Below are 26,064 nucleotides of genomic sequence, written 5' to 3'. Positions count from 1 at the left end.
AGTTGCCACTGTTGTCACATACACAAAATCTTTTTTTTCTTAGAATGTTGTCCAACTTGAAGGACCAGTACCAGATGCGACGGGCTCATCTTTTTCTCCAGAAGTGGGTGGAAAGTTGGCATGGAATGCCATTGCACAAGATCCCTGGAAAGTGAGCGATTTGGTTGTCTTAGCTTCAAGTCTTACCAGGGATTGCAAAGGCTTTCATGGGGCATTGTTTGTTCATTTAGTAGGCTCATAGCATACAAGCTGCCTTAGGGGTTTTATTGCTGTGAAGAGACACCATGACAAAGGCAACATAAAGGAAAACATTTCATTGAGGTGGCAGCTTACATTTTCAGAGGCTCAGTCCATTATCATAATGGGGAGTATGGTGACGTGCAGACAGGCATGGTGCTGCCTACATTTTGGTTTGCTGACAACATGAAGTGGTCTGTCACACTGGGTGGTATCTTGAGCATATATGAGACATCAAAGCCTGCCTCCACAATGACACACATCCTCCAACAAGACCACACCTACTTAAACAAGGCCATACCTCCTTATAGTGCCACTACTGTAGTGATAATTTGTTTGTGTTCTAACAAATAAAGCTTGCCTGAAGACAAGAGTGTAGAGCTAAGACACTAGAGGCCAGACAGTGCTGACACACACCTTTAATCTCAGGACTCTGGAGACAGTGACAGATGGATCTTTGCAAGTACAAGGCCACCCTGGGGTACACAAAATTGATCCAGTTTCAAAGTGCCAGGCAGTGTTGGCACACACCTTTAATCCCAGTATATGGAAGTCATGGCCCTTTAATCCCAGCACTAAGGAGGTGGAGACAGGAAGTGATATGGCTGGAGAAGAGAGGAATATAAAGCGGGAGGGACAGGAGCTCAGTGCAATCTGAGGTTTGGTGAAGTCAGGGAAGTCTGAGGTTTGGAGAAGACAAATGGAGTCTGGAGACACAGTCTGAAGACAGGATCACCCCTTCGGTCTGAGCATTGGTAGAGGTAAAAGAACTCTTTAGTGGCTGGCCTCTCTGCTTCTGTAATCTTCAGCATTAACCCCTATATCTGACTCTGAGTTTTTATTATTAAGACCAACTAGAATGTGTGCTAAATAGACCCTTTGGGGGCCATTTTCTTTCAAGGCACCATGCCCATCACATGTAAGCTACTCTCCTTCCTTCAGTCTACATTTCCAGGGCTTCTCCCTGCAGAAGATATTCAGTACTACTCACCTATCAAGGTACAATCCATAGTCTCTCTCATGACAACATTACAGTGTTTACAGATCCTCCCTTTCTTTGACTCCTATTTACCTGACAGTACCTTTTAGTTTTAAATTATTTTTTCTAGAAGTTGTTATACCCACCCAGGTGTCATTTGTTTCTTACTTTCACTCTTACCCCATGAGTAAGGTCATACGGCAATCTTTGCAATTGTTTTCTATCTTTCATAGACCTTAGGCCATTGAGTGATCTGTGAATTGGTTTCTCTGTTTCTCTGCTTGTCCTTTCTTAATGCAGTCTCCACAAGGAAATAGAAATTCTCTCCCCTCGGTTAAATCCACTAAATGTCTCCATTGCACTCAAATACTTACTACAGACTAAATATTTACCATACCCTTCAGGTCCTATAAAACCTGAACCATGGCCACCTCGCCAAAACAGTCACTTCACCCCTCCATTGCTATGCTCCAGTTAGACTAGTTTTCTTTGGTTTGTAAATGGCCAAGTGCTTCACTGCTATTGAGCCTCCATATAGGTTGTTTATGCTTCTGTTAGGCTGACTACCTACCTGCATCTTCTACTTAATATTTAGAGTAGTGCTGGTTTAAAGCCCTCCTCTTATTTTCTTATCTAAATTGCCATGTTGTCATCACTACAAATTCTTAGAATGGAGTTAAGGATGCAGTTTAGGGGGTAGAATGCTTGCCTAGCATGCATGACACTCTGGGTTCAATCACCATCCCTACATAGTGTGGTGGTGCACACAAGTAATCTTAGCACCTTGGAGGTGAAAGCAGGAGGATCAATGACTCAAGGTAATCAACTGCACAGCAACTTTGAGGCCTGTTTGGTATACTGCATCTCTAGAAAGAGAGCACAGGGGGAAACCCTGGGGCTGAGTGTGGTAGCAAGTAATCTTTGAATATCAGAGCTGGAATCAGGAAGATGACTACTATTTTATGACCTGCCTAGATCCACAGTCATATGCTGTTTAATTACAAGCCTTCCCTTGGTGCGGGAGAATTGTCAGTATTCTGTCAATCGTGTTTTAAATAAATGCTGATTGGCCAGGCAGGAAGTATAGGTGAGACAACCAGACAGGAAGTAAAGGTGGGGCAATGAGAACAGGAGAATTCTGGGAATGAGGAAGCCCATTCTTCCCAGTCCTGCCAAGACCATGGAAGAAGCAAGATGTGACCTGCCCTGCTGAAAAAGGTACCGAGCCATGTGGCTAACATAGATAAGAATTATGGGTTAATATAAGCTACAAGAGCTAACAAGAAGCCTGAGCTAGTGGGCCAATCAGTTTATAACTTATGTAGACTCTCTGTGTGATTTTCTTTGGGACTTGCAGCCTGTGGGAACTGGGCAGGACAGAAACCCCAACAAGCAGCCCCTAATGCTACATGCCCTTCTTACTGATCACTTTCTTTACTATATCTCTCCTCCACTGGATTGCATATCACATGCTTCTAAGGACCACACCTATCTTAGTCACACCTATCTAGTCCAGTGCCTGACAAGTGACAGACCCCAAGCAACTGTAGGTTGAAAGACAAGTTGTCATTTTAACATTATAACTGGGCTCATCTCAGCAAGAATAAAGAATGAGCTAGGCTAACTGTTGAAGGAAGAGAATTAGAATTAGCCTAAGGAATGGTTTACTTTCCCATTTTATTATCAAATTTATTTTCTGCATCTGGAGTAAGCACAAAAACCTGGTTGAGTGGTTGATGTGAGATTTTTCCCACTAGAGGGCAACCACATGCTCCTTTTAGAGATCTTCCCTGAGGGAATTTCTCCCTGTCTGTGGCTTGAATCCCCAGGCCCTTGTACCCCTGTCCAGGCTCTAGTCTCTCTCCTGTTCTTTCATTATTCTCTGTGATTAACTCACTAAGGGAGTGCAGACTTGTGCATGGTGTGTCTTCATTCCTCTTATCTGTTAATAAATGTGCAAATGTTCTTTGCCAGGTCATTATGTTATTTAGTTTATCCAGATAGGAGGATGAAGAGAAGAAATCAGTAGGGGTATTGAATGGTGTAGAAACTCATTACTCAAAGTGGTAAGTTATAGGATGACATGGAGAAGCTATAACTGGGGAGAAAAGAGAAAAGGGGATTGGTAGGGCTGACATCATTTGCTCTCCCACTTTCCCTTCAGGTTCTTCTTTTAGCAAATAATGGAAGTGGTGTAACTGTTGTCATTCATCAGCTACAGACTGCAAAAAGAGAAGGGATCACAAAATCTAGCATCAGGAGAAGAAAAGGACTAAACAAAATTAGAAAATGATTATCTCAAATTAAAAGAAATCAAAGATTAAAATAATAACCTTAGTACTTGAACAAGACAGAATTTGGGCTCAGGAAAGAGATTTAACACTGAGTTATTGATTTGGCCTTCCAGTGTTTGGTATTTAGTAGGTCCTGCATAAATATCCAGTAAATAAGAGGTTGAATGAGTTGTAGAAAGCAGTAGCCAAAGAAACACATTATACAGAGACCCATCTGGAGAACAAGTCCCCCTAAAGCAAATAGAAGAAAACTCATATGCACTCATAGAAACTGAAGCAGCAATCACAGATCCTCTGTGTCTATAATAGCTTCCAGGTTATTATTTTTATGGGACTCTTGAGTGTGTGAACAAATGGGCCTCTGACTTTTGTGCTTATTTTGGGGCTCTTGTTTCCTTCTGTTGGCTTGCCTTGTCCAACCAACTTGGATGTGATAGTTTTTATTTTATATTTTATTTTGTCAAGTTTGGTTGTTATGTCTTAGAAGCCTGTTGTTTTCTAGTGAGAGACAGAAAAGGGGTTGATCCAGAAGGGAGAGGAAGTGAGGAGGAACTTGGAGGAGTAAAGGGAGGGGAAACTATAATCAGGATATATTGTATTGGAAATAAACTATTTTCAACAAAGGAGAAAATGAAATTCATTACAGTCTAACTGTCCACAGTCTTTCTCTATTATCTGTGTATACTTATTTCAAACAAATAGGTTCCTTTTGGTACTAAACTCATGTCACTAAAAAGAGATCTTTGGGATGTTACTTGAAGCTGCTGAGTTTTGTTTTCTCTGTCTTTCCCAATTAAGTTATACTTTTCAAATAATGGCTTCTAATCTGGAAGCCAAGAACTTAAAGTCTTCATTTTTGTTATAAAAAGAATTTAAATCTGATAATAAACAGTTGTTCTTAGACTATTATAGAATTGAACTCACAAAATAAATCATTCTCCCAAATAAGAGAAAGACAATTGTATCCTGAGAACAACAGTTTACAGGATCAGAAGTCCGAAAGTACAAACCACCTTCAGAACCAATGGAAAACTTCAAATCGTTGTTGACAAAGAGAAGGAATTTGTATGTGCTTTTCATTATCTCCTTTTCTTTTTCTTCATTATTTCTTTTGTATTGGTGAGTATTCAGTGTACAAAGTACTTGCTAGGTTCTTAAATTTCTTTCAAAAATACTGCATATGTTTATTTTGACCATACTTGCCCATTCCTCTCCTACTTTTCTCTCTTTGCTTTTATTTGTTTATTTGTTTTGAGACAGGGTTTCATTGTATAGTCTTGACTGTCTGGGAACTTTGTAGACCAGGCTGGCTTTGAACTCAAAGATCCACCTGCCTCTGCCTCCCAAGTGCTGGGATTAAAGGCGTGTGCCACCACCACCTGGATCCTCCTTTCCTTCTCCTTCTTCCCATAATTCTCCTTTCTTCTCCTAGTTTCTCTATGATTTCATGTTATCACATGCATACACATACATGCACAATGCATGCATTACAGTTTTTATATATCTATATGAAAGCAAGGTTCTATAAATGGAGAAAAGGTGATATTTGTCTTTCTGAGTCTGACTTACTTCATTTAGTTTGATAATTTCCAGTTGCATTCATCTCCAGCACATGACATAAATTTATTCTTCTTCATGGCTAAATAAGACTCCATTGTGATATTTCATGGGTGTAGTTAATGAAATCTCTAGGAGACACAAGCTCCTCTGATGCTTACAGTACTTCTGTCCCCACTTCCACAATGGTTCCTGAGCCTTAGGTGCAGAAATCATGTTGTAGATATAGTCACTGGGACTGGACTCTACAACTCTTCACTTTGATTGATTGTGGCTTTCTGTAACGGTGTCAGAAGGTATCTTAAAGTCTCACCAACATGGTCTAAACATGACCTGAAAAGGATGACACTAACAGACATGTATGTGTGGATGGGGGTGGGGAAGTTTATGAAGCCTCAAACCTAGGCAAAGAAAAAAGTGTAATTATACTGCAATCATAAAAATAAAGAAATAATTTTGAAACTCCACTGTACTATAATATTTTATTTATCCATTTATCTGCTATTGGATACATAATCTGATTCTGTAATTTGACTTTAGTGACTAGTGCTGCAATAAATATGGATATGAAATTATTTCTGTGGTATAGTGACTTAGTGTTATAACCACATGTGGTATTATTGGGCCATAAGTAGTCATTTATTTTTGTGCATGTGTGTTCACATGCATGTATGTTTGTGTGATTTGATTGTGCCATGGCTTCCATTTGGAGGTTAAATGGTTATCTTCTTCCACCATGAATCCAGGGATTGAACTCAGATCATCAGGTATATGAAGTAAGTACCTTTACCAACTGAACCATCTCACCAATCAAACTTCATATGATAGCTCAAACTGTAGGTTTTGAAAAACTTCCATGATGATATTTATAATGGCTGGAAAAAATCTATATTACCATCATCAGTATGTAAGAACTCTTTCTTAACTATATTCTTACCATCATTTGTTATTAAATGTTCTCTGAATAAAGTGAGGTGGGATCTCAATTGTACATTTTCATGATGGCTAAAGATGGGGAACACTTTTCCACATTTTTTTTGAAACTTTTGCAGAAATGCCTTTAGCAGATATAAAGAAGCCAAATGCAACACAGCTTGCAATATACTATTCCTTTTTTAATGAAAACTTTAAAAACACAGACAAGTTAACCTGAGATTTGAACAGAACAATAGTGAACTATGCACAGAGATGGCTCACAATAGCAAACTACAATAATGGCAATAATGGCAACATTCAGTGTCTGTATAGAGGTTATGATTAAATCTGGGTGTTCAGGAAAACCAAACTGACCATGATAGGAAGAAGGAGGGCAGAGTCAAGAGAGATGCCAAACAGCCACTGAGCATGTAAAAATATGTAGAAAAATGAGGTAACAAGCCGTGAGCCACGTTGCAAAGCATAAATAAATAGAAATATGGGTTAAGTGTAAAAGTTAGCTAGTAATAAGTCTGAGCTATTGACCAGGCATTTATAAATAATATTAAGCCTCTTTGGGTAATTTGGGATTCTTTGTTTTGTTTTTGCACATTTGTATGCTGTATATAGCACATGAACTGTTGGGGAGAGCATTGAAAAACAGGTACCGTGGTGCATTGCTTATGCCAGTCTTTAATTCTTCAACTTTCATGGAGAGTAAATTACTTCCATGCAGTTGGATGGGTGTGATGTCAATGATTTCCGAAATTTTTTTATTAACACAAAATTTCCAGTGCCTTTCAACAGAAGCAACACTAGAATTTTGGAAGGCTAACTCTTTACTGTGACATGAGACTATTAATTTCCATATCTTTTATGAACCACTTGATCGTCATCATTTCTCAGTACAATGAGCACAATGGAATACTTTGTACTCTTTAAGATAAATAAGAAACCTCGATATACGCACGTGTATAATGTTTGTGAAGGTCTGAGAATGGAGGCACAGTCTGTGTGGAGTTAAACATTTAGGACAACTATTGCAATCACATTTTCCTCTGCTTCTGCTGGGAGGAAAAAGAATTCTTCCTGATGTTTTCAAGTCAACGGATTTCCTAATGGTGGGAAACTGTTTAAGAGAATGACATCAAGCTTTGAACTGGATAGGCAATATCAATTGTTACATATTTTAAAACAGTGATACTTTCACAGTCAGCATTGTCTTAGGATTGCTGTTGCCCTGAGGAAACTGTTCCAAACTGACAAAAATGCCACAAACAATGTAATGGCTAGGAAAAGAGCAATGACAGAAGTTTCCACATTAGAAGCATTCCTGTCTATTGGTTGACAGTAATTAGGTGACTGAAGATACCTATTTATATAAAGAATATTTTGTTCACACTTTAAGTGAGAAAAAAAAACATATAAACCATGTGATTTAAGAACATGTAAAATATCCCGTTGTGTAGCTTGGTCCTGTTGTGGGACTCCTGACAGTGGAAACAGGAGCTGTCGCAGACCATTTTTACAAGCTTTTGGGACCCGACTTCTCATACTGGGTCACTTTGCCCAGCCTTAATACATGGGGAGATGCTTAGTCTTACTAAAATTTAATATGTCATGCTTTGCTTTTTTCATTTAAATAACATTTTCCAATTGTTTTACATACCAACCAGTTTTCCCTCCCTCCGCTCCTCCCATCTTCTCCCTTCTGCCATCTACCCCCATCCCCATCCACTCCTCCTCCATCTCCATTCAGAAAGGGGCAGGCCTCCCATGGGCTTGTGCAAAGCATGGCGCATCAAGTTGAGGCAGGACTGAGCTCCTCCCCTGGCGGGGCCAGATAATTCAGCATGGGAAATAGGTTACCAAAAGCCAGCTGAGCACCAGGGACAGATCCTGCTCACACTGTTAGAAGCCTTATTAAGAGACCAATCTACACTACTGTCATACACCTGTAGAGGGCCTAGGTCGGTCCCAAGCAGGCTCCCTGACAGTTGGCCCAGTGTCCAAGAGATATCATGAGCTAGGGGCACTGTCTCTGTGGGTTCCCCCATCATGATCCCAATGGCTTTTACAATCCCTTCTCCCTTTCTTCTGCAAGACTCTCAGAGTTCACTGCAATACTTATCTTTGGATCTCTGCCTCTGCTTCCACCAGTTACTGGATAGAGTATCTATGACAGCAAATACGGAAATCGCCAATCTACTTACAGTAGACGGTCAGTTCAGACACTCTCTCCACTATTGCTAGGAGTCTTAGTTGGGGTCATGCTTGTGGGTTCCCTAGGGGCTTCCTTTGCACCAGGTTTCTCCCCAATCCCAAAATGCTGCCCCATCAAGATGTCTCTTTTGTTACTCTCCTCCTCCATCCCGCCTCCAATCTGCCTTCTGCACCCAGCCTGCCCAAACCACTCCCTCTAATTCCCATCCCTCCATTCTCCCAACCCCCATCCCGGGTTTACCCAGGAGATCTTTTCTACTTTCCCTTCCCAGGGAAATCCAAGCATCCTTCTTTGGACCTTTCTTGTTATCTAGCCTCTCTGTGGCTTTGGTTATCCTATACTTTTCCCCTAATAACCACCTATGAGTTAGTACATACCAGGTTTGTCTTTCTGGGTCTGGCTTACCTCACTCAGAATGATTTTTTTCTAGTTTCATCCATTTGCCTGAAAATTTTATGAAGTCATCGTTTTTGTTTTTGTTTTTACTGATGAGTTCATTGTGTAAGTGTACCACATTTTCCTTATCTTTTCTTCAGTTGAGGGGCATCTAGATTGTTTCCAGGTTCTCGTTATTATGAATAATGCTGCTTTGAACATAACTGAGCAAGTGTCCTTGTGGTATGATTGTGCATCCTTTGGGTATATGACCAAAATTGATATATAGCTGGGTCTTGAGGTAGATTAGTTCCCAGTTTTATAAGAAACCACCATGCTGATTTCCAAAGTGGCTGTACAAGTTTGCACTTCCACCAGCAATGCTGGAGTGTTCCCTTTACCCCACAACCTCTCCAGCATAAGTTATCATCAGTGTTTTTGATCTTGGCCATTCTTACAGGTGTAAGATGGAATCTCCCAGTTTTAATTTGCATTTCTCTGATGACTAAGGATGTTGAACATTTCCTTAAGTGTCTTTCAGCCATTTTAGATTTTAGATTATCAGGTTATTTGTTCTATTGATGACCAATTTCTTGAGTTCTTTGTATATTTTGCAGATCAGCCCTCTGTCTGATGTGGGTTAGTGAAGATCTTTTCCCATTCTGTAGGCTGACATTTTGTCTTGTAGACCATGTCCTTTACTTTACAGAAGCTTCTCAGTATCAGGAGGTCCCACTTATTAATTGTTGTTTTCATTGTCTGTGCTACTAGGGTTATATTTAGGAAGTGGTCTCCTGGGCCACTGTGTTCAAGTGTACATCCCACTTTCTCTGCTATGAGGTTCAGTGTGGCTGGCTTTATGTTGAGGTCTTTGATCCACTTGGACTTGAGTTGTGCATGGGGATAGATATGGATCTATTTGCATTCTTCTACATGTCGACATCCAGTTATGCCAGCACCATTTGTTGAACATGCCATGCTTTGTTGATAATCATGGAAGACCTGCCCTTTCCTAAACAGAAATGGAAGGGGGAGTGGGGGGTAAGACTTGGAAGAGAGGATGGAGGGGAACTGGATAGGATGTAAAATAAATAAATTTTAAAAAGGAAAACTTTAAAATATGTAAAATATTATGTATATTTGTTATTCCCAAAGTTATTTTCTTTTCTTTATTAATAATGGTTATATTTTAAATTTTAACAATTAATAGATAAAGTAACAGAAATGAGCAGTCAAATAAGAAAGAAATATTTGTTAACAAATCAGTAAGTGATAATTTTATAGCTATCTTAAGTTAGTTTCCCTAACTTAATTTTTAGAGAGATAGGGTCTCACTATTTTTCACATGATGATGTGAAAAATCTGGACTCAAATAATCCAGCCTCCTGAATAGCTGGGATGACGGACATATTCAACTGTCCTTGGCTAACTTGTGTGGTCTCATTTCTACCTTTATTTGTGCAGGGGGTGGATCCTCATCCTCAGGCCTATTAAGTATATGTTCTACCATTGGACTAAATCCCAACTCCTTACAGATTCCAAGATTAACTGAAGTAACATAGACTTCCAGTTTAGTCCACCCTTCTGTGATGATCTATGGGTAGTTAATGATGGATGGAAAGAGACCCTTTCTTTGATTGTGTATCAACTTTGATGTATCAAGTTGCCATGTTCATGTAAATAACATCTCATCCATGATCTTGTAAGTAATCCCAATTAAACTTTATTAGTTCACAAAATAAAAAGCAAATAGGGAACTAGTTGGGGAAAGGAGGGAAACAAGAGAGGGTTTTAGAGGGTGAATATGATCAAAGTGTGCGCTATATATTATATATTAAAAATATATGAAAATTTTATAATGAAACACACAACTATACTTAATTTAAATATGCTAAAAAGAATGCTGGTTTGGACGCTGGGCACGTATCTCAGTGCTAGAATGCTTGCCTAGTGTGAGCCGGGCCTTAGTTTCAAACTTCAGCAATTTCAAAAAATAAAAATAAAAATAATACTGGTTTCTATGTCATACTCCAGACTTACTATGTTAACAACTCGAGAGTATAACCTAGAATTTAGCCTATCATTTAGATCACATTATTAGTGCCTTTTATTACTAATACCTCCAGGAGCCCCAATGAATCTCTCTGAGTAGAAACACATATGTTTATCTATTTAAAGGCTGGTCTTGATTCCAGTACCCACTGCTCTGTCCTCCAATCATGAGGGTTGATATAGTATTTTAAGGGAAGACTATCTGAAAGGCAGCGATCAGAAATGCCAAATGACACAACTATGAAAAGCAGAAAAACTTACTAGATTAATTTCTCCAGCATCCTATATAGGATCTTGGGGATTGGATAAAAGTGCCATCTAGTGGCACTAGAGGAGGGTTGGTCACTTCACAACTCTAGAATAAGTTCCTGGAGAAAATTGTTCTATTTGGGTCATTATGTGGTCATTTGTTTGGCTGGATGATGTGTGTGTGTGTCGGGGAGGGGGGGTCCCTTTACAATATGTTATAAAGGTTAATAACAATTTTGTTATAATTGTCTATAACAATTTCTTTGCTGAAGGAGAGCTCTGCTAGTGTTAATCAACTAACATTATACAATGTGTTAATTTTCCATTGCAATAGCATACCTTAGGGTATCAACTTAAAAGAGGCTTTGTTTGCAATTACAGCTTGAAAGTTTTAGTCCATCTTAGTATTCATTGTGCAGTGGATTAAAACAGGACATATCATGGTGAAGGAGTGAGAAAGAATGAAGGTCCGTGCTAGCAGCTCCTTTTCTTTTTTCTTTTCTTCTATTTGGACCATAACCTATGGCTGGGAACACATCCTACATTCAGGGCAGGTCTTTCACTCTTAGACAATCCTCTCAGGGAACACTTTCATGGATACACTTAAAATTATGCTTAGCTGAATTCTAAGTGCTTCTTAATCCAACCAAGTTGAAAATCAAGATAATTAACAAATAAAAGAAATTACTTGAAACCACATAGGTAGTCTTGAATGTATAATGCTTGGAAGCATAATGCATATTTTTTAGGCATCACTCAGATAACAGTTTCATGTTCGCTAGTGTTGTTTGAATGGGAATGGCTCCCATAGGCTCATAGATTTGAATGGTTGGTCCTCAGGTAGTGGCACTGTTTGAAAGGATGAGGAGGTGTGGCTGTTCAAGGAAGTATGTTACTGGGGGTGGACTTTGAGCTTTCAAGGTCCCAATTGAGGCGCAGAGTAATTCTCTTCCTGCTGCTGAGGATCTGGATGTGAAACTACTCTCAGCTACTTCTCCAGCACCATGTCTGCCTGCATGTGGTCATGCTTTCTACTATGATGAGGATGAAATAAACCTCTAAAATGGTAAGCAAGCCACAATTAAATGCTTTCTTTTATAAGAATTGCTGTGGTCCTGGTGTTTCTTCACAGCAATATAACACTGACTAAGACAGGTAGTTAGTTATTGGATTATTATTGTTTCCGTAAGATGTAGGAAATCAAGTAGCAGTAATGCCTAGCATATCAATGATAACTTTCTTCTCTTACTTTGGAATTTTAAGAGGCACTAATTACAAACATAAAGTGATAATGATTGTGGAATTGTGTCTTGTTTTTGTTTGAGTTTAGTATTAACCTAAAACCCCAACAATTCCTCTGAGGCTTAACTAGAACATAATGTCTCAGTAAAGCTAACTATTGATTATGGTCTCAGGGATTTCATGTGGGGAGAAGGAAAAGAGATGAGGAAAAAAGAAAAATGAGCACAGCTTTAAAGTTGATAAAGCTTTATCTTGGGAAAGCTGTCCACATCTAAGATGTCATGAGTTTCTAGGTAAATATTTTAGCATAATTATATAACAGGTATATGCCAAAGAGTCTAGACAGCTCATTTCTAGTCATGAGATATACATCCAAGATTTGAGACTTAGAAGCATCATGTAGCCTGAGCAGTGAGAAGAACCGGGTATCATCCCTTCCCAATATACTCAAGAATTGTCTTCCTTCTGATTTCATGTCCAGAAGCCACACCCTTTTCTGTATATAAGAATATACTTGCTCACTGACTATTTCATACATAGTTAACTTGTATTTCCCAATGGAAATTTATCTGATTTTCATTAAAGGGAAAAAAGGAATTTTGGAGAGATAGCTTGGCAGTTAAGAGTAGTGGATATTCTTTCAGAGGACCTAGGTTTGGTTCTCCATACCCACATGACAGCTCAAAACCCTAAGTCTTGCTCTGGGAGACCTGATACACTCTTTTGGCTTTTGTAGACACACTTGTGATGAACACCTAAACATGCATGCAAACACACTTATACATAAAATAAATCTTTTTAAGTCAAAAATACTTCCTTTGATAAAAGCAATGCAGTAGATTCAATTAACTAAGTCAATTTCAGGTTTTAAAATATCATTTGTGTTTGAATATTTCCAAAGATCAAGGATTCTAGGAACAGTAGTAACATTTTCTAGTAACATTTGCTTAACTTCACGGTAACTCATGTCACAAAATGAGTACCACTATCATAACTGTGTATTTCCACATAAAAGATACATGTTTTCTGGGCTGGGGAGATGATTTCAGCAGTTAAGAGCTCATACTGTTCTTCTGGAGGATTCAAGCACCATTGTCAGACTCATATAGGCTCACGATTTTTGTAGGAGCGAGGGGCCCGTGTCTTGCCACCTGGCTAGCTTAACCCCTGAAGTAACCACACAGAAATTGTGTTAATTAAATCACTGCCTGGCCCATTATCTCTAGCCTCTTATTAGCTAATTCTTACATCTTGATTCAACTCATTTCTAATAATTTGTGTGTCACCACGAGGTCATGGTTTACTGAGAAATAATCACCATGTCTGACCTGGCAGCTCTCCCTCTGCCCTTCTTCCCAGCATTCAGTTCTGTCTACTCCACCTACCTAAGTTCTGCCCTATCAAAAGGCCAAGGCAGTTTCTTTATTCAACCAATAAAAGCAACACATAAACAGAAAAACCTCCTACACCACACAATTGCTTCAGCTCTGGGGAATCTGATGTCTATTGTGACCTGCCACTGACCATTGCTGATGAATTGAAGCTGAGCTCAAGATTCAACAGAACCAGGAACTTCAAGGCTAACACTGCTCCAGAGTTCCTTTACTAGCAGTATATGAAGTCTTTATTCCAGATAGCTCAAAGTTCAAAACAGAGACAGAGAAACATTGAAAAACATAGAGGGAATATTTCATCACTATCACCAGATGTGCTCAGGATACAGAAGGCCATCTGGTTGAATGAAGGATGTTTGCACAATGCCCTTTAGCTTACTAAGCTGAATTGCTGAAGTGGGGCATCTTGCCCATAGCATCCCATGGGCAGGTGAAGGCATTCCTCCCAGTGGAATAAACAAAGTTCTATTGGAACAGAGTTCATACAGCAGGATAGTGTAGGAAAGTCTATCATATCTAGGCTATAGATGGCCTTTTCTGGCATCTGTAGATAATGCAATCACCTGCACCACATAATTAATTAAAAATAAAGTATTTTTCTTTTTATATATTAAGCTATACATTTTCTCTGCTCCCATCCCTGCCTCTCCCCTCCCCTTCAACCCTCCTCCAAGGTCCTTATGCTCCCAATTTACTCAGGAGGTCTTGTCTTTTACTACTTCCTATGTAGATTAGATCCATGTATGTCTTTCTTAGGGTCCCCATTGTTGTCTAGGTTCTCTGGGATTATGATTTGAAGGTTACTTTTCTTTGCTTTATGTTTAAAAACCACTTAGGAGTGAGTACGTATGATAATTGTCTTTCTGGATCTGGCTTACCTCACTTGGAATGATTTTATTTTGTAGTTTCATCCATTTGCCTGCAAATTTCATGAAGTCATCATTTTTTTCTTTTTTGTTTTTTTTTTTCTTCTGAGTCCATTGTGGAAGTGTACCACACGTTCATTATGTTTTCTTCAGCTGAGGGGCATCTAGGTTGTTTCCAGGTTCTGGCTATTATAAATAATGCTGATATGAACATAGCTGAGCAACTGTCCTTGTGGTATGATTGTGCATCCTTTGGGTATATGACCAAAATTGATATAGCTGGGTCTTGTAGATTAATTACCAGTTTTCTCCCATCCAAGTACTATACAACCCTGCTTATCTTCCAAGATCAGATGAGATTGGGCACATTCAGGGTGGTATGGCCATAGACAAATTCCCAGTTTTCTAATAAATCTCCATAAAGCTATCCAAAGGGGCTGTACCAGCTTGCACTCCCACCAGCAATGCAGGAGTGTTCCCTTTACCCCACATCCTCTCCAGCATAAACTGTCATCAGTGTTTTTGATCTTGGCCATTCTTACAGGTGTAAGATGGAATCTCAAAGTCATTTGGATTTGCATTTCTCTGATGACTAAGGATGGTGAGCATTTCCTTAAGCGACTTTCAGCCATTTTAGATTCCTCTGTTGAGAGTTCTCTGTTTAGGTCTGTACTCCATTTTTATTGGGTTATTTGTTCTATTGATGACCAATTTCTTGAGTTCTTTGTATATTTTAGAGATCAGAACTCTGTCTGATGTGGGGTTGGTGAAGATCTTTTCCCATCCTGTAGGCTGTCATTTTGTCTTGTTGACAGTATCCTTTGTTTTACAGAAGCTTTTTAGTTTCAGAAGGTCCCATTTATTAATTGTTTCTCTCAGTGTCTGTGCTGCTGTTAGGAAGTGGTCTCCTGTGCCAATGTGTTCGAGTGTGCTTCCCACTTCCTCTCCTATGAGGTTCAGTGTGGCTGGCTTTATGTTTAGGTCTTTGATCCATTTGGACTTGAGTTTTGTGCATGGTAATAGATATGGATCTATTTTCATACTTCTACATGTTGATATATAGTTATGTCAGCACCATTTGTTAAATTTGTTTTCTATTTTCAAAAAATAAAGTATTTTTGCAAAAGAAATATGCTTTCAGCCAGGCAGTGGTGGCACATGCCTTTAATCCCAGCAATTGGGAGGTAGAGGCAGCCAGATCTCTGTGAGTTCAAGGTCAGCCTGGTCAACAGAGCAAGTTTCAGGACAGCCAGATACATAGAGAAACCCTGCCTTTAAAAATAAACAAACAGAAATATGTTTTCTAATAACCTGTTGGAATCATCTTTCCCATGTGAGAATACATCTATGAAGGTGTAAAACTCACAAACACTTAGCCATCAGAGAAATGCAAATCAAAACAACTCTGAGATTCCATCTTACACCTGTAAGAATGGCCAAGATAAAAAACATTGATGACCGCTTATGCTGGAGAGGTTGTGAACAAAAGGGAACACTTCTGCATTGCTGGTGGGAATGCAAGTTGGTACAGCCCCTTTGGGTGTCAGTGTGCTGATTCCTCAGAAAATTAGGAAACAACCTTCCTCAAGACCCAGTAATACCACTTTTGGGTATATATCCAAAGGATGCTCAATCATGCCACAAGGACATGTGCTCAGCTATGTTCATAGCAGCATTGTTTGTCATATCCAGAACCTGGAAACGACCTAAATGCCCCTCAACCAAAGAATGGATAAGGAAAATGTGGTACATTTACACAATGGAGTACTACACAGCAGAGAAAAATAATGACATCTTGAAATTTGCAGGCAAATGGATGGAGCTAGAAAACATCATATTAAGTGAGGTAACCCAGACACAGAAAGACAAAAATAATATGTACTCACACATAAGTTGCTTTTAGACATAAAACAAAGAAAAACCAGCCTCCAATTCACAATCCCAGGGAATCTAGACAACAATGAAGACCCTAAGAGAGACATACATGGATCTAATCTACTTGGGAAGTAGAAAAAGACAAGATCTCCTGAGTAAATTGGGAGCATGGGGATCATGGGAGAGGATTGAAGGGGAGAGAGAAGAAAAGAGGGGAGTAGAGAAAAATGTATAGCTCAATAAAATCAATAAAAAATGTTTTAAAAAACTCACAAACTCTTGTTAGAAATACTGGTCCTTCACTGGTAGTGGCAATTGAAGTCTATGTGTAAATATTCAAATGGACTACCATCACCATAATCACCAGTTATAAATTATTCAGCAATTTAAAACATCCACCACACCAATACTATTTGTTATAATCGGGTTCATTTTATCTGCCTGATGAGTTAAGGAGTACAGAACTTTTAGCAATGGGAGCTTAAACGATTCAGCAAAGATTAATGCGCCACCTAGGTCCTTTGGGAGTAGTTTGATAACGCTGTATTTATACACTTCCAGCCTTCAGTTTTACTAACATCATTTCAGATAGCAATTTTGTTTTTTCCCAGTTAAGGTGGATTGTGCTGTTTATTAAATAAGCCATTGTAGGAAAGTTATTTCATAGAGTTCATCAGCATGAAATGACTTAGCACAAAAATATGCCAGGACATATGCTGGATATTCAGTTTAAGTGTTATTTTCGGTCTTAATAACACCATGTATAATGGTATCATCTTAGAAGAAATTCAACATGAACTAAAATTTTGATGGCAGTTCTATGAAAAGATAATCACCTTCATTTTGCCATATAATATGTCAAAATCATGGACTACACCAGAATATCTGCTAAATAAATATTTACTCATTTGTCTCATAATATGACAAACCCAGTTAAGAACAAAGGGTCAAAACTGAGGTTAAGTCAAGTTCCCTATTAGCTTATTTTGTTGTTCTTCTGCTTCTTTTTTGTTTTTTTAAATGATTTTTATTGAGCTATACATTTTTCTCTGCTCCCCTCCCTTCCTCTCCCTTCCCCCATTCAGAACCCACCAACAAAAAGTATTTCCCCTGGAATACTTGATGGAGTATCTCATAAATATCTTTGTAAACTAGAATGCTAAAGACTGCTGACCAAAGGCCTCTTATAGTTAGCTGTTTTGTATCAGCAGAAATATTTGGTAATGAGATATTGATGTGTGGAGCTACAATATACTATGCATTAAAATGCATTAAATGCCCATGAATCTTGGTCATATTTCCAAGCTCATCCATTAGGCCCTTTATTTGGAAAGACTAGAGTACTAAAGATGAATAAAACATGAATTCACAAATCTTTAACTTATTCCTTTATTTATTTATTGGTTAAGACTCTTAAATTGCTTTGGAATTTTAGTGGATATTAGGGTAAATTTAGAGAATGGTTTAAAATTAATTTTTGGAGTACAATAAATAGACTTTATCCTGAACTTAGTCACTCAATTAAAAGCAGAGTAGAATTAAAATATGCATTTGTAAGGGCTAGAACAATGGCTTAGCAATTATGAATACTTACTACCCTTGTAAAAGACCTGATTTCAGTTCCCAACACCTACATGTCAGCTCACAGATGTTGATAACTCCAGTTGCAGCTGATCCAACTCCTTTTCAGAACTTTGTGGGCTTCGGTATACATGTGGTACACAGTCTGCTTAGCCAGTTTTCTGTTACCCTAACACAAGCTAGAGTCATTTAGGAAGAGGGAACCTCTGGTGCAAGACAATCACCTATATTCTGTCAATTATATTTTTAATAAACGCTGATTGGCTAATAGCCAGGCAGGAAGTATAGGCGAAAAAAACAGACAGAAAGTAGAGGTGGTGCAATGAGAACAGGAGTATTCTAGGAAGAAAGAAGCTCCCTCCCCAGTCCTGCCCAGATCACCAAAGAAGCAGGATATGACCTGCCCTGCTGAAAAAGGTACTGAGCCATGTGGCTAACATAGATTAGAATAATGGGTTAATATAAGCTACAAGAGCTAACAAAAAGCCTGAGCTAATGGGCCAATCAGTTTATCATTAATATAGACTCTCTGTGTGATTTCTTTGGGACCTAACGACTGTGGGAACCAGGCAGGACAGAAATCCCAACAACCAAACCCACATGTTACAAACATGTTACAAAAATGAGAAAATTCTCTAACCAGATAGACCAGTGAGCAAGTCAATAAGCAGCACCCCGCCATGATTTTTGCATCAGCTCCTGCCTGAGTTTCCTGCCTTGACTTTCCTCAGTGATGGAATGTGATATCGAAGTGTAAACTGTAACAAACTATTTCCTTCCCAGGTTGCTTTTGGTCATGCTGTTGTTTTATCACAGAATAGAAACCCTAACTAAGACAAGGGCATACACATATACATAAAATAAAATAAATAGTAAAAGTCAAAGTGATTTGTCTTTTCTGGACATGGTGGTACATGCCAATGATACCAGCATTTGAGAGGTAGATGCAGGCATATTTCTGTGAGTTCAAGGCAAGCCTGGTCTACAAAGGACAGTACCAGGACAGCCAGGAATACATAGAAAGATTCTGTCTAAAAAAAAAAAAAAAAAAAAAAAAAAAAAAAAAAAAAAAACAAGCAAATAAAGTGATCTATTTGTCCTTTTTTTCCTTGCTTATAAAGTCTATTGACAACTGTTTGGTCCCAACACACAAAAAGCACTAGAACCACGGTTGGGGGTGGGGTGTTTCAAACAAAGTAGACAGTTGAGGAAAACATTTTGCCCCCAAAGTCTGATCAAAAGCAAACAGTGCAGGGTGGGAAAGGGGTGGTAACTTTTTTCTTCTTAACAGATAAATCTAATCTGGTCCATCTTTCCACCCAGAGTGTCTCGTCATCTCCATACAACACAGCAGCAGCATCTAAGCCTCTGGATAAAGAGACAGTGACTGGACTGGCCACTGTGGGTTGGCACATCACAGACTCAATGCGCTTCCATTGAGTTTTCACATCTTTAAGCAGCAGTGGTTCGTTACACTCATCCCAGACGCATGGGCAACTCCAGAAAATGGCAAAGAAACACCCATTTACTGTGCACAATTATTCTTTGTTGCCCACAGAACAAACTGACAGCTGAGATGGCTCCAAGTGACTTTAATGACACCTGGTGTTTTCAAAGTCCCTAATCCCTTCTACACTTGCAAACCTGAAGTTTGAGCAGGCAAGGTTATCCTTAGGATGTCTGTGATTAAGGCAGCCCATGTTCTCCACACTAACTTTATTACATTGCTTAAAAGCATTAAAGAAATTGCACATGTGCCACTGTACTTCCGTGTGCTAGGTCTGCAGAGGAAGTGCTGCCAGGCCAGGCCCGCAGGGGAAGTACCTTGAGGCTTTGCACGGAGAGTGGCAAGCCTGTCCAGAGCATTTCTAGTGCAGCTCCATCTTGTGCTGAGAACTGGGAATCACTGGCTTCATTTAAAAGATTTTGGCAACAAGCTCTAGAGAGATTTTGTTTATTTGTCTTTTTAAAAGATGTGTATATATACCCTATCATCTATTGATCTATTATCTAAAATTTGTGACCTTAATATTTTGAGAGGACCCTAAAGCAAGAAATAATGAGCTTACAAGATTATGACTTTTCAGTTAAAGTAGTTACAAACCAAGGACACGGGTACGTAAATAAACAATTGTTAAAAGAATCAGTGTATCTTGTAAAATCATTGTGGCTATCAGAGGCACTGTTGTCCATAAATTCCACTTTATTTAGTCAACATATCCCTCAGCATAAGAAGGAAATTTCCACAGTGGGTTTTGTAATGTAGTTAAAGAGACTTTCATATCAGAACCAGCTCAGCTGATGTTGTGGCTAATTTTAGAAATGATCAGGTGTATTCAGAGAATTATAGACATAGATGGGGCCATGTTTAGAAAAACTTTTTTCCTATGTGATAATTCCCTTATAAACATGCTAGACTTACTTTTCTGGGTATTTAAGATTCTCTGAAGAGGAAGCTGGGAGAGATGGCTCAGTGGTGAAAAGTACTTACTGCAGAGGACCTGAGTTTATGATTTGCCTTCCACCTCTGGGAGATAATCAGGAGCAAGAGCAACAGGTTGTTTATTCTGGGAGTCTCCTAGACAGCCCTGCACAGCAACTCAAAAGAGGGCTTCTCATGTCTCGTATTGGGGTTTTTGTTAGGTGGTCTTCAGCTCTTGGAGGAAGCATTATCAGCCCAGATAAAAAAAGTATATAAATACAATGAAATATATATATATATATATATATATATAATAGTTTTTTAGGTAAATGGGTAATAGTATGAGTCCTTCTGGAATTCTCGGACATCCTTATTGTTATTTTCTCCACCTCCTTCCTTCTCCAATGACTATATCTACAGAACAGTCCTACACCTAACGCTCAGGGAACTTTACTGAAAAGGGTTTGGAAAGATTGTAAGAGCCAGAGAATTGAAGTTTACTGTGAGATTGTGTCTCCTAGTAACATCAGAAACTATACCCATAAAGTCTCAGCAACATGACTTTCCAAATATGAATGAACAAGGATGACACCAACAGACATGCCAAACTGAATTGAGGAAAGCCCACAAGGCCTCATACAAATCAACCCTTTTATCAACCAATTATTTTTGTTTACATTAAAAGAAAGATAGTTACTGTAATTATGAAATTTCTCAAATATACATTCAGTATGTTCATATAAATACATATATGGGAAGAAAGCAATGTCAAAATATATGTCAAAACTTGAAACAGCTAATTTTAATCTTGTGTGTTCTTTACTCATGTACATATGTTCACATGTGTGGGGCTGGATCAGTAGGTGGAGGCCACAGGTTGATGTTCTGTGTCTTCCTTTACTGTTTCCCACCAAGCATGGCTCAGTGATCCTGCAGTTTATAGACTGGGCCGGAGAAACTGAGCAGCAAGCCCCAGGGATCTTCTTGTTGTCTTTGTCTAGATTGTAATAGTTGGACCTTTCTAAAATTCTCTTCCCCACCAAACTCCAAAGACATGGATCTATCAAAAGTATAATTACAGTAACTTTCAGCATTTATCTCTACCATACTAACAACATTGCAGTGGTACACATGAAACTGACATCAGGGTCTGGATAAGATGTAGGCTTCCTGTGCATGCTTTCCTCAAGGGAAATGCCCAACATATAAGATTAGGTAACTGCAGGTTTTAACATGTCTATGTCTAGTACCAGTATAGAGGTATTGGAGTAAAATGTTCTTGTTGGTATACAGACTATTAATAAACTCAAATTTATATGAATTATGTGTTGTTCTTGCTTGTCTTCCTATTAGCACACTACTAAAGTGCTTTTCTGTTCAAACTTCTGTGAATAAGCTAAACAAAAGGCACAAATATGTCACGTGAAAGAACACCATTTATGTGAATTTCTCCAATTTTGTATTTTTATCAATAAACAAATGAAGACCCTGAAATGCTTAATAAACCAGAAGCCAAAGCCAGTTTAATATGCATGATGCTACACCTTTGATTTTTACACTAGTTAGAAAAATTCAATTCCTCATACGTCTTCATGAACTGTACAGCTACATACACATTTGTTGGAACACATGTAAGTAAATGTTGGGAGCTATAGATCCCTGGCCCCTTGATTTTTCTGCCTGCAGCTTCTCTGAGCATGAGACCTCGGCTGCAGCTGCTCTGAGCACGAGACATTGATGACACGCTGATGGGCCTGCAGCTGAAAGATCCCAAGATCTGGGTGTGGCTAAAGATCCTTATATAATCTGCCCCTGAGCACAATAAAGGAGGGCATTTGGTATTCTTGTATCAAGGATGACCCATGTCCGTATCTCTCTGTCTGTCTGTGTATGCATGTGATTTTAAGTCTCCAGACTTAGTTCCCGGCTCGCAAATGGTCTTGTAGTGACACAGGAGCCACAGGACCATCAGGATTTTACAGGACTGGTCGGGGTTTACAATTTAAATAGTGATGTATTTATATGAGGTAACCACAATAACATTTCTTTATGCCATTGTTATACATACTTAGTTTTGGCTGCCTATCCCCCCATCCTTTCATCTCCCCAACTGCCCTGCCCTGCTACCTGTCCAAACCCTTCCACCTTCAGCATTCCTCTTCTGTTTCACATCACATATCTTCTGTTTCTGTGTCCACCCCCTCCTTTAAAGTGAAGCCTCTATTGACTCCTTTCATAGGTCTGTTTCTGGTCACTTGGCAACCACATACACTCTTTCCCTCCAAAATACACAAGTAAAACCTAGAAGCTAAGGTCTCCTTTGGGCATATATGACTATTTCCAGGAAAATCTCACCTTTTTATAATGGCTGAATAGATTAGATTGCATATATGTACCATATTTTCATATCTCTTGATGGGCATCTAGGCTGATTCCATTTCCTGCTCTTGTGAAATGAGCAGTAATAAATGTGGATGTGCAAGTGTCCCTGCGGTAGGATATAAGTCCTTTGGGTATATTCCCAGGAATTGTATACCTGAGTCAGAGAGCAGTTAAATTTTCGTGTGTTGAGACACCCCCACAATGGTTTCCTTAGTGGTTACATTGGTATGCACTATTCTGGAAATAGTAATAATGTGTCACCACTGATGGTGAAAATACAGTGCTTCTCCGTGCTTAAATTATGGTATTCTGTCTTCTACTTCCATATCACCTGTGCTGTATAACCTTTCTCGAATCTCTCTTTCCCTTAAGAATTGGTCCATTGTCCATATTGGGTTTCATGGTCATGACGATGACTGACCAGGTCTCTTCCTCCTTTCCCTTAAAGCTACCCTGTAAATGCTATCTTGGAGATTATTGATTTTCCCACAGCAGAAAAAAAATCAAATCACATATTTAATTGTGTGCTTTTATATGTATAATATCCAACTTATTTTAGATATATTTGGGTTTTTATACTTCTATTATAAAGAACACAAATACACAGAGAGTGAAAGGAAATATTCTCTATAGCGTTTTATTTTTACAATTTGTGCTCAAGATAAATTTATGTAATATCAGAAACATCAAGACAAAGGGTTTCAGGGTTATTAAAACACAGTGTACATTATGAATGAAATTGTACTACGATGTCATCTCAGGCATAAGAGAGGGAATAAACTTAGGGAATTAGAATATCCAAGATCAAAGTCTGACTCCATTCTTTGTTAGCTATGGAAGTTTGGATTCCCCAAGCTTCAGTCTTTCACATTCTTCATCTTCAAAGAGCCTGTGTTTGTATTATATACATCACTAGATTATTGGCAATAAAATAGGATAGCATATAAGAGAGTTTGCAAATGGAAAATTATACTAGGAGTATTATTACTCCAAACATTATGAAAGTGGAGACTTTGTGATAATTGGGCATAATTATCACCTGGTATACACACTGAAACAAGCTTCACTCAGTGGGGAAGTCATGCAAACATTTCAACTCTCAATGACAATGTAAAAAATTATTTTAAAACGATGCAAAACATGAAAACTTTAGTAGGGAAAATCTGGAAAGACCCATATTTCTTAGACATACAGCCATTAAAGGTGTTACAATGATTTACAGATTACAGATGTATTCACTCTTCAGAAAAAGTTGTTAGTCACCGTATTTCCACCACTTTCAGCAGCTACCAAATAATCACATTAACTGTTTTTCAGGAATCAAGCATGCGTTAACAAGAGACAAGCAAAAGTCTGCCTCTAAATCACATTCAATGTGAACATGCACGAATGCCACACATAAAGTAACTGGTTTATAGCATGAGTTTCTTTAGATTCTTGATAGTTTTTTTAACTACTATTCCTTAACACATACGCAGAGAGAGTTCTTCAAAAAGTCGTGGCTATTTCATACGAATCTGGAAACGGGACAGACACGCGTCCAGATCCAGTCATAAGAGGCAGAATGCCAGCAATCGGTATAACTTGCCAGGACAGAGTCAAAGTGACATTCCTGTTTCCCTTAAGACCGTGCCCGTCGTCAAAGAAAAAATACTTGCTTTTGACATCTTTCAGATCCAGTTTGGGGTTCTCTCCTCGCAGAAGGATCTTGTCCCACAGGACCACCTGGTTCACAGCGTTGCTTTTCGTGGAATATTCGGCCGAGAGGTAAAGGAAGAGCTGCTTGACGTTCCAGTCGAAAGTCTTCTCCAAATCCGCAGAGATGTGGAACGTGATGAAGCCCAGGTCGCTTCTTTTTCTGGGTCCGGTGAAGTCCTCCACTTTTTTGAGCAGGATCCTGGAGACTTGCAGGCGCACTGGCGCGCTTCTGTCTTTGAAGGCGGTGGTGAGGATGCAGCCCAAGGTGAGCGCCGCCATGACGCTCAGCGTGAAGGCGAACAGCGAGTTCGCCCGCGCCAGCAGGGTGTTCATGTTGCGGGATGGATCGGCGGCTCCCTCCACGCGGGCTCCACAGGCGCTCGCTCGCTCTCTCGCTCGCTTGGCTCGCTCACAGTGACTCGCTCGCTGGGCAGGGCTTGCAGTCTGCTCGCTCGCGTTCCCTCTGCCTTCCTCTGGCTCGCGCGGAATGCTGGGCGCGCGCACGCGTCCCTGGAGCGCGCACCGCCCACGTTGCCTGTTCTTCTTTTCCCCCAAGTCACTGGTTAACCCTACCACCACTGTCAGCTGATAGTCTCAGGCACTTGGGGCATCTGACAGGAAACAGCAGCACCGTGTCTCTGTGTGGCCGAATAAGCCCAGGGGCACTTGAGCTGCCTCATCCCTCACACCCAGACACAGTCACTGAAGGTCCCATCTGCCCTGTCCAGGGAACCCTTCCCTTTGCACACTGCTGCATCATGGCTTCCATACAGCCTAGCCCCTCCCCTGGCCTTCTGCAACAGGTTCCTGATGCCTGTGCCCCCATACTAGCTCACCCTGCAGTCCATTCTCTGCACAGAGAGCAGCCATCATCACCTACAGTTCATGTCCCTTCCCTACTGGGATCCTCTACACTCAAAAGACAGTCATAGTGTTAAACAAGTGGCCCAGACTCTGTGCTATGTCTGCTCTTCCCACCTCATCCCCCATCAGCCTGTGTGTTATCTGCCAGGCTCCAGCCGCTGGGCTTGTCCTCTGCTCCTGGACAACTGGAGCCCACACAGTGCAAGCACATCAAGAAAAGGCTTGTCCCTGCTGGCTTCTTATCATTCAGGACTCCGTTCTAAAGCCACTTCCAGGAAAGGCCTTCACTGATAACTCTGTGTGTGTAATCCTCTGTTTGATGTAGGATTTGTGTTGCTTTTATTGATTGATGAGTAAAGCTATGTGGGCCGATGACTTAGCAGAGTAAAGTCAGGTGGGAAAAAAGAACAGAGATAGAGAGAGAATAGGCAAAGTCAGAGAGATGCCTAAGAAAAAGGACACCCGGAACCATATTGGTTAGCCACAGCCTCGTGGCAATACAGAGATTAATAGAAATGGGCTAATTTAAGATGTAAGAGGTAGCTAGAAGTATATCAGAATCACTGGCCGAGCAGTGTTGTAATTAATATTGTTTCTGTGTGATTATTTGGGTCTGGGTGGTGGGAACTAATGTTCAGTCTTTCTGTTAATTTCATCAAACACAAATCCTCACATAACTTGCCTAGTTAATTGTTTTCTCACAGTTTTGCTATTCCACTATGGTGACAGATCCGGGACCCCTTTCTGTCTTGTTCTTCATGCTGTTTTCACAGTCCTTGGCCAGTGCTTTGTATATACATCACTGGATGACTATTAGTAAATTTAAGGTATTACTGGCGGTCAAGAAAAGATAGAAAA

The 26,064-nt window shown here is 39.6% G+C and overlaps 1 protein-coding gene across 1 annotated transcript; it reads right to left on the bottom strand.

Annotated features, from left to right (window-relative positions):
- Positions 1–23,255: 23,255 nt before the first annotated feature.
- On the bottom strand, positions 23,256–24,822 carry LOC119805090 (signal peptidase complex subunit 3). The gene has a single exon (XM_038316902.1). It carries the CDS (start codon positions 24,673–24,675, stop codon positions 24,133–24,135), a length of 543 nt encoding a protein of 180 aa, XP_038172830.1. The 5' UTR covers positions 24,676–24,822; the 3' UTR covers positions 23,256–24,132.
- Positions 24,823–26,064: the final 1,242 nt, after the last annotated feature.

The sequence above is a fragment of the Arvicola amphibius genome, chromosome X (assembly GCF_903992535.2).
Source record: "Arvicola amphibius chromosome X, mArvAmp1.2, whole genome shotgun sequence".
Taxonomy (NCBI): Eukaryota; Metazoa; Chordata; class Mammalia; order Rodentia; family Cricetidae; genus Arvicola; species Arvicola amphibius.
The sequence above is the reverse complement of the archived record's forward strand: the minus strand, read 5'-3'. Positions and strand labels throughout refer to the sequence as shown.